General features: G+C 41.6%; 1 protein-coding gene across 5 annotated transcripts in view; it reads left to right on the forward strand.

Moving 5' to 3' along the window:
• The window catches only part of zfyve9a (zinc finger, FYVE domain containing 9a), a 36,153-nt gene extending 31,683 nt beyond the window's left edge, over positions 1-4,470 (forward strand). For 4 of the 5 annotated variants that reach the window (XM_026150267.2, XM_026150269.2, XM_026150270.2 and 1 more), the window contains exons 16-19: positions 52-214; positions 2,156-2,261; positions 2,715-2,891; positions 3,110-4,470. In XM_026150267.2, the coding sequence (XP_026006052.2) occupies positions 52-214; positions 2,156-2,261; positions 2,715-2,891; positions 3,110-3,271 (608 nt within the window). In that variant the 3' untranslated portion in view covers positions 3,272-4,470. The remainder of the gene's footprint in view (positions 1-51; positions 215-2,155; positions 2,262-2,714; positions 2,892-3,109) is intronic. The other variant, XM_026150271.2, reaches the window with a different exon arrangement.
• Positions 4,471-8,981: the final 4,511 nt, after the last annotated feature.

Genomic DNA, 8,981 nt, shown 5'->3' on the forward strand with positions numbered 1-8,981 from the left:
ATGATCCTCAGTACTGAGTAAAGCAACTGAGCAGCTTTTTTCCTCCTATAGATGGCGTCATGATTCAGATCACAGCTGAGACGATGGACTCTCTACGTCAAGCCCTGAGGGACATGAAAGATTTCACCATCACGTGCGGTAAAGCTGACCAGGAGGAGAACCAGGAGGTCGTCCACATCCAGTGGACGGAGGATGATCACAATTTCAACAAAGGGTGAGATGGGGTGGAGGGGGGAGGGAAGTCAGGAGGGGAAGGGGAGCTGGAAGAGATGCATTTATGTCACGGACAATTGAACTGATAGCTTCCTGGGCGCTGCATTTACTACTTTGCTATAAAAAGTCATTATGCACGCCGGGGGAAGCCCTGTGAGGGAGAATCTTAGCAGGGTGGAATGATGCAGTCTGACACGGCTGTGAGATCCGGACCGCTGCAATCAATTTTAGAGCAGGATGATAAAATCTGCTCATTTAAAAGCGACTCTTCACTGTTCAGTCTAGTTCAGGCCTGTCACCAGATACGATATGACTTCATTAAGAGGATATTTTCACTGCACAGAAGCTGTTTTAACCCTCAGCCACTGTCACACAATCTGAGTTGGTCTACAGTGTATATTGCGCTCTTTTCTTTCATGTTTATTCATAAAATAGAACAGCCACCAGAAGCCTATTGCTGCATAATTAAGGAATAGTTCAGGGTCACCTGATCCAGCATTGATCCAGTGACTGAAACGAGCTGTTTTAGCTTATCTCCCTCTAAGACAGCTTTTTTTTTTTTTCTGATTGGCTGCCCCTCACAAACAGATGATCTGAGCAGCAGGTGGGCTGTATGGCTAAGATGACCATTTAACTACACATTCGTTCGACACTTAATTTTATACAGTTAAAGCCTTTCACTCAGGGCCGTTTACAGTTAACAGATAACCTAACATGTGTTTCTTTGGACTGTGAGAGGAAGCTGGAATAGGGCTGTTCGATATAACAATATATATCGGATGACGATATAAAAACGTCTATCGTTTCATTTTAAGCTATCGTTTGTTTCGTGGTGTCGCAAAATAAACTGTTTACGGCAATATTTTTTTCATCGTTTTGATGGTCACTGTAGTGGCTATATTAATTTCTTAAAGTTCTCTCTTTCTCTTATATTTAATGTAACCACACTACAGACAGACAAGCGCCTGTTTTTATGCGTTGTCCTTAGCAACAACAACGGTAACAGCATCGCGTGTCCGCTTGTTTGTTCCACACAAACCTTTCACAATAAAGCTCAAGATCCTGTTGAGACTTTTCAAAATAAACTGAATCACGTGAAAGAGCAGATTATTTACGGATGAGAAGTAAAAAAAAGAGCCGCCAGGTGCTAAAAAATAAACCTTAGACTCAAACATTAGAATAGGCTTTTCCCCGCAGCACGCCGTGTAATAAATACTCACAAAGAAAACGGCGGCCGTTACAACTTATGTCTAAAAATGTATCGTTTCATACATCGGTTAAAACACTCGACTCCAGCTACATGACGCGCAGCTGGAAACACTTCCCGCAAGTCGAGCTGCCTGAGATTCACATAATTTACAGAAAATGTTACATTTTTGTGATTTATATCGTTATCGGGATGATAGAATTCTTATATCGGGATATGAGATTTTGGTCATATCGCACAGCCTAAGCTGGAATACCCAGAAGGAACCAGTGCAAACTCCACACAGAAGGAGCCCAACCAGGGTTCAAAGTTCAAGGCACCTCAGTACCAACTGAGGAAAAACGGCCTTAAATGGAGCGTTTAGAGCAGCATGACCTTTAAAGGCGTCCACACAGTGGAATAACTTAATGATGCAAGGCAGCGAGGTCTCGTTTAGCATTTGCCCAGGAACCGTTAAAAAACAAACTGGTGTTTGCTCACACAGAGGGCAAAAAACCCTGCAATTTTAAAAATCAAAAACAACCAGCAAAAAAAATGAGCTGGCTTCGGCCTCTACTTGATGCTTTGATGTTGGTGCTTTTGCTGCTCCAGCCGAGCAGCTGGCAGGTCAGCGCTTTGCTCAAGGGCAAAGGGCTCAGATGCTGCAGAAGCGGTTTATTTGGGTCTCCCACAAAGAATCAGCTTTTGCTTACTTGCGCGCTTCATTTGTAAGTTGTCTTTTGTGTGTTTGTTCAGCGTCATCAGCCCAATCGACGGGAAGTCCATGGAGTCCATACCCAGTGTCAAGATCTTCCACGGCTCCGAGTTCAGAGCAAACGGCAAAGTCATCCGCTGGACCGAGGTACAGTCTGCTCATTTTACCGAGCGCCAGTGAGGAAATCAGGCCACCACTGAAGCCTCTCAGGACAGACAGCTTAAACTGTTTTAACCTTCATCCCGCGAGGCTGCAGCTCCATTAACTCAGGCTAAAGTAAACTCTGATGACACACGCCAGCACGCCATGATAATTTCTCCTCATATACAGTAGGAAGATGAGAGGATTTAACATATTGTGTTAATACAAGTTCAAAGATTTTTTTAGTTGAGTGCAGCTTTAAGACCCTGTTTTTGTGCTCAGGAGGTTGGGGGGAAAAAAAAGAGGTCAGTTTATCTCAAAAAGTCTTAGTCACCTTCCTCTGCTGTTCTAACCCAATCTCCTCATTATCACATATTACAAACAACCCCAAAAAATATATGTATCTGTTTTCAAGTCTGCAGGTCTTATTATAAAGTTGTTTTTCTGTGCTGCTCTCAGGTGTTCTTCCTCCAGAGCGAAGACCAAACCAGTGTTCTGAGCGACCCGGCCGACCACAGCCGCCTCACGGAGAACGTGGCGAGAGCGTTCTGTATGGCTCTGTGTCCACACCTGAAGCTGCTGAAGGAGGACGGCATGGCCAAACTGGGACTGAGGGTCACTCTGGACTCTGACCAGGTAGGACTCTGAGAAGGTTTGTTTTATAGATGTAGACCCTGATGTGTAAACGGACCTTTGCATCAACAACGGAACGAATCCTTCCAAGGCTGAACCCTGCCACAGTCCACATTATTTTTCAAACTCTTCATAAATCTGCAGAAAACCATCAGAAATCTGCCCGATGTGCCAGTTTACACTAGATCTTTGGTATGACTTCACCCTTTCATTCTCCGCAGGTGGGTTATCTGGTCGGAAGCAACGGCCAGCCTCTCCTGCCTCAGTACCTGAGCGACCTGGACAGCGCTCTGATCCCCGTCATTCACGGCGGGGCGTGTCAACTGAGCGAGGGCCCGGTGGTCATGGAGCTGATCTTCTACATCCTGGAGATCATCTCTTAGGAACTTCAGACATCCCACCAACCTGCACCCCTTCTCACCTCCAAACTTCTTCTTCTTCTTTTTTTCTGACATCATCTCCCTTCGGCCGTTTGCACTTCAAAAGAGCCCGAAAACTGTGCCGTGCCCGGCAGGGTAGCATTCCTCAAGCCAAACCTATGCATCCACCCACGGTCTGAGGAAGCTCTGAATAGGATCACCTGTCACCTCAGTCAGGATGTCTCCACAGATCACACTGTGTCCGTCCTGATACCCACACTTTTGCTGCCTCTGAGAAGCTGCCACGCAACGAGCGTCAGGCGGCCGATATTGTGCAGTTTGTCCTCAGATAGCGAACGCATCCAGGAAGGGATGAAGGCACTAAGTAAAATTTTCTTATCTCATTCGGAGTTTAAGTAAGAAGAGTGTTTATTACAATGAAAGGGTCACAGGGTGTTTAGCCTTGTTATAAATTAGTAAACCAGTGCCATTAGAATCGTGTCTGTGAACCTAAAAGCTGAGTGTGATGAATTGTGGGATTTATTAAGCCTCTCAACTTTTCTCTTAAATGCAGCTTTAGCTTCATGGTTTTAGACAAATGAGTGAATTATGAAATGAGTAAAACCAGGGTGTGTGTGTGAATAGGATGATGAATTATTCTGTCTATTATCAGAGGAGCTGTAGAATTAACAATCTGCAGAGCTGCAGAGTTTTTAAGGAGAAAGCACTCTCTCCTTTCTACCAGACACAAACCCGTAGTGATCAGTGACGTCTTTGTAATGGCAGCCGTCCTCACAGGTCAGGACACCCTGAGCTCTCGTGCATTTTGACAAAGAGGCAGATTATTCCCTAAAGGTCGCCTTAACACTGTGAGAGTAAAGCTGAAACGGCCATGGCTGCACAAATACAAACGAATCAACCAGAAGTAGTGACTAAATTACGAGCAGAACTGTGACAGATAGGACCTCTCCTGCAGTGACACACAGCCTTCAATCAATCAAATGCTATGAGAGAATGGAGGATAATACAGCCTTTAATACCAATTGAAAGAGCCACGAGTTTTGGTTAAACCTGCTGCAATTCTGCCCTTTGGTACATAAAGCAGCACTCCAGAGCTCAAAATATCAGTTGGGGCCAAATAGTTAATTTTGGTCTCTAAACACAAAAGAAATCAAATAAACTACAACAGCGGTTCCATCTTATAATCTAACCTGCAGATATGTTTTGACCCGTTAGACTTAACACTATTTTATTAAAATCTGCTAGTTATGAGCTGGTCATCATATGTGAATCACATTGCGATGCATGACATGACACTGGTGATTGAGCACAAAAAGTCACCAGGAAGGTGTTTGCTGAGGTCGCGAAGAATGAGCCAAGAGCCAAGCAAGTTTTTTTTATTTGTTACAGCCACAGGACTCGCCCCCTAGTGGCCATTACAAAAAATGCACCTGCACAGCGATGGAAACTACATTCATGGCTCCTGCTCGGATGCTCCTTAAGTGTGGGTATTGGGACTGACCTCCTGCTTCCTGATCGCACATCACTGTGGCAGCCGGAGGTCCTGAAGCATTGAATTCTGGGTAAAACCTGCCTCTGTGTAGCACGGATGCTGGTGCAAGGGAGAGTCATATCCGTTACTGAAAAGTTTGGACTATTTCTGTTTCAAAACAGTATTAATCATTGTGGAAGGAGGTGGTGATTACTTTCCCTTTTTTTTTTTTTTTTTTTTTTGCACCGTGGTGCTCAGTGCCTGCAGTAGTGTTTCATCAAGGGAGAAAAGGAAAATGAAAACCATTTCAGATTCACTTAAGCTTTACTCATCAGTCACCAGATGCTTTACTTCACTCGTTGTACATACTTTTGTAGGCAGGACGATTTCTCCTTGATCACACCTGAAACATCTGTAGCCTCCAGAGATCCCAGTATTATCGTTCAGACAGCTGATTTAAATAAAGGTTCTGATGCTTTATCGATAATCAATCTGTACATAAATGTGCGAAGGGGGGGAGAGTCAGGTTTTAATCTCATCAGTCATTCAGTGTTGGTTCAGCAGAGGTCGAAAAAAATCTTCACCTCATTTTTGTCTTTTTAATCATAACGAGAATAACTGATAAATATAATATTATTATATATAAATAAACTGTATTAACTTGCAGATGCAGTGCACTGGATTTAAGCCATTTACAGGAGAGTTTAAAGTGAGCATCAGGGTGTCCTGGAAGTAAGAGGTCAGTATTTGTCGAGACTTAAATGACCCGAAGCTGAATGTATCTCATCTCAAGTTGTCTGCATCCTTCCAAACCTCGAAGTCAAGACTTCTCTAAACACCCTGAACCTCTGAGGTGTTTTCTAAAATCAGGCACGTTGGAGGTTCACCGCCTGATCTGGACTCTGCTCTCCCTTCAACAACATGGACCTGGACAAGAAGTCTAAGAATGTATTCCTCATGTTTCTGTTTAAATCTGTAAAATGTGCTCTTGTTTCTGACGAGACTGATCACAAAAACGAAAAAAAAAAAAAAAAACAACCCACCCTGCTGTGTTTAAAAAGCTCTGTACAGTAACCATTCTGCATTATGCTAATTTCTCCATCGTTAATTGTGCTGATGTAAAACAATCTCGAGTGAGAATCAGACAATCAGAGGAAAATCTGCAGAAGAGCCGACGCTTGAAGTTTAAATCTGACCTGTAGCTGCTCTGCATTCATTTATTAATCAGAATCTTTTAGGATCTACTGTAGCAAAGTAACGTTTAGTTTAAAAGGAAAAAAAAAAGGTCAAAGTTCACCACTTCTGGGTTATTTTACTGTGATCATACCAGAAGCAGTGTGGGTCAATCACTGTGTTTCTTTAAAAAAAATTAAATAAATTAGCATAATGAAAAGGGGGGCACGAGGATCTATTTTTCTGACTCGCTCTTTTGTTACTGTTTAATTCTTTTTTTCCTTTTTGCATTATCTGAAGTGTGCAATATGCCCGAAATCCAAAAAAAGAAGAAAAAAAGGTGCAATTTGTTTGAAAAAGTAGCATTTGTTTTGTATTCAGTTGTAAGATGTTACTGTTTAAACCTATAACACTGCATGCAAACAGAAATGAGCCGGAAAAGGCGACTGGAGCGAGTCAACTTTGCATTTCAACAGTCAGAAAATTCTCCACAAAAATATGAACTTGTTCAGTTCTTTATTATTATTTTTTAATAAATCAGTTTGAAAAGCCAAAAAGCCTGTTCATCTTTCCCCCTCCTTTGTCAAAAATACTGTAGTATATGTAAAATAAAAACTTATAGAAAATTGAGACGAGTATTTGTTATTTACTTTTTTTTTTATGTTTGAAAAAACTTGACAGTACACATTTAAAACAGGAATTTTTTTATTGGTTCGTTTTAGAGCAGGATCAGCAGATTCAGTCAAAAATCAAAGAACTGATTCTGTTAATTATGAAGCATTTTAGAAACACATGATCTGTGTGAACATCTATATGGTAAAAACTAAAACATTTTAATGGCTTCCACACAGGAAGCGATGACAGGCGACATAACGGTTGGTGAGGGCAAAGTGGGCGTATCCCGAGATGAGCTTTACTCAACTTCAATCAATTTCGGCCAATAAGAGCACAAGATACCGTTAATTGACATATCACAGTGCGGTAAATGCGTTAGAGGGTTACCTAGGCAACCAGGGTCTAGAAAGTCCACTAGCGACGAACCTTTTAGCTTCAAGGCTACGCGTGATGAGTGACATCGCTTCCTGCGTGGACCCAGCTTCAGTATTTTGATCAGTGTTACTGTAAACTGAACTTTTTTCCTTTATACTAAAAATTAGGCGCAGATTTTAAAAAAAGAAAATTAGAAGAAGCGGAAACTGAAATGTGTGACCATGGTAGTAGTAGTAATAATAATAATAATAATAATAATAATAATAATAATAATGATGATGATGATAATAATGACGCAGACAGTCTGAGGTACACCTGCTTGAGGTGGGATTTACGTCGTTGGCTCAGTTAAACTTGTATGGCTTCTTCTGCGGTTCATTTTTTAAAGGGTTAGTTCACTCAGTACTAGTGGAAGCATTCGTTTTCTTGCCTCACTTGAATCGACATTAACCTAATGAATTTAAGGCTGTCCATTTACCCACTTATGTACTACATGCAGAGAGTTTGCTACAGCTCTTGGCACATTTCAGACACTACATGGATGTAACACAGCAACTGCACAGAAGTCTCTTTAGCTGCAAAATACTCCAAAACAAGGTTGCAAAGTAGAAACAAAGAGCTGGAAGACGCTGCAGAGTCATGTGAAACGACTCCGTTTCAGTCATTTGAGGCATTTTAAGGCAGCTGGGAAAGACTCCGCTTAGAGCTTTATCTTAACTCGAACTCACCATGGCAATTCAATCAGTCAACTGTTTCTGAATGACATGTGAAAAAGTGCTTGGCTTGACGTGGTTTGGTAATTTGAGTGAACTGACCCTTTATTAAAACACTGAGAGGTTTCACTCCCAATATTCAGTTTCTCTCACATGAGATGGTCCATAGATTTCAATAGTGACAAACATTCCTGTTGAGACTCTATGACAGCACATGAGGGCCATTTTAAATAAACAATGGAGCCAAATTTCCGACTTACTCTTTGAAACATTGCTCGACTTTGCAAGGCTGGTTTAACCTCATCGCACTGTACATAAATATGTGATTCGATTGGTGTTTGTTGAATAACAATGACGTTACAGAAACTGACATAATCTTGAAAACTAAAGTGAAAAAAAATTCCACCCCTTAAAATTTCAAAATGTATTACATTTTTCCCTGTGAACTCCAAACTTTAAAGTGGAGCTAGTGTGTTTTATCTTTTATTTCCTGTTTTATATATATGCTAGCCAAACTTTCAAATAATCAGGGCAGTATACCTAAAACACAGAAACTTGAAGCTGGTGTATGCAAGGGGCAGCCAATCAGAAGGAAACAGACTTAATAAAGGGGGAGGAGCTAAAACAGCTTGTTTCAGACAGAATCAACTGGTGGGCGACACCTAAATAAATTATTCAGGAATTATTGTGAACTGTGGATTATGAAAAACCACCCAGAATGGCCCCCATATGCTGTCAAAAGAATAAAACCAGAAGACTAGAGCTGCTTTTGCTTCAGGTTAGGTTAGCTGAGCATAATGACTGAGACGGCCAGTGGTGAGTCTTTTTAAAGGTCCTAAACTCCTTCTACAAAATGAGTGGGTAGAAATAAATATAAAATGTGTTCATCTGTGACCTTGAAAAACTAGTAGTTGTATTTTTAAACAGGATTCAATTTGCAGCCCCCTTCCAGTTTTATGCAAAGCTAGGCTAAGCTTAGAGTTTCCTGGCATTTAAATCTTTCTTTCTTTCTGTTCCTTTACACGATGCTTTTTAAAGATGATCCTGTGTACTCTCCTCCTCACACGTGACATTATTCGTCTCCAGTTTTTGTGCTATTCAGTGTAAACAAGTCAAATGCACCTAAAACGGCAGGCAGGTGAGTGTGCAGTTTAGTGACCACAATTAGAGGACTTGCAGCGCATGCGAAATGTGTGGTCTCTAAAATAACGATCGTACCTTGTGTAATCTGGTGATTTCTTGGCTTACTTTCCTGTTAAATAAACATGAGGTGGCTACTGCAATATCTGCCTGACGTTTTCACACCGAAGTCTGTAACAGACTGTAACTGAGCGGAAAATGTACTGAAAACTCCCGACAGCCCAGG

The sequence above is a fragment of the Astatotilapia calliptera genome, chromosome 18 (assembly GCF_964374335.1).
Source record: "Astatotilapia calliptera chromosome 18, fAstCal68.1, whole genome shotgun sequence".
NCBI lineage: Eukaryota > Metazoa > Chordata > Actinopteri > Cichliformes > Cichlidae > Astatotilapia > Astatotilapia calliptera.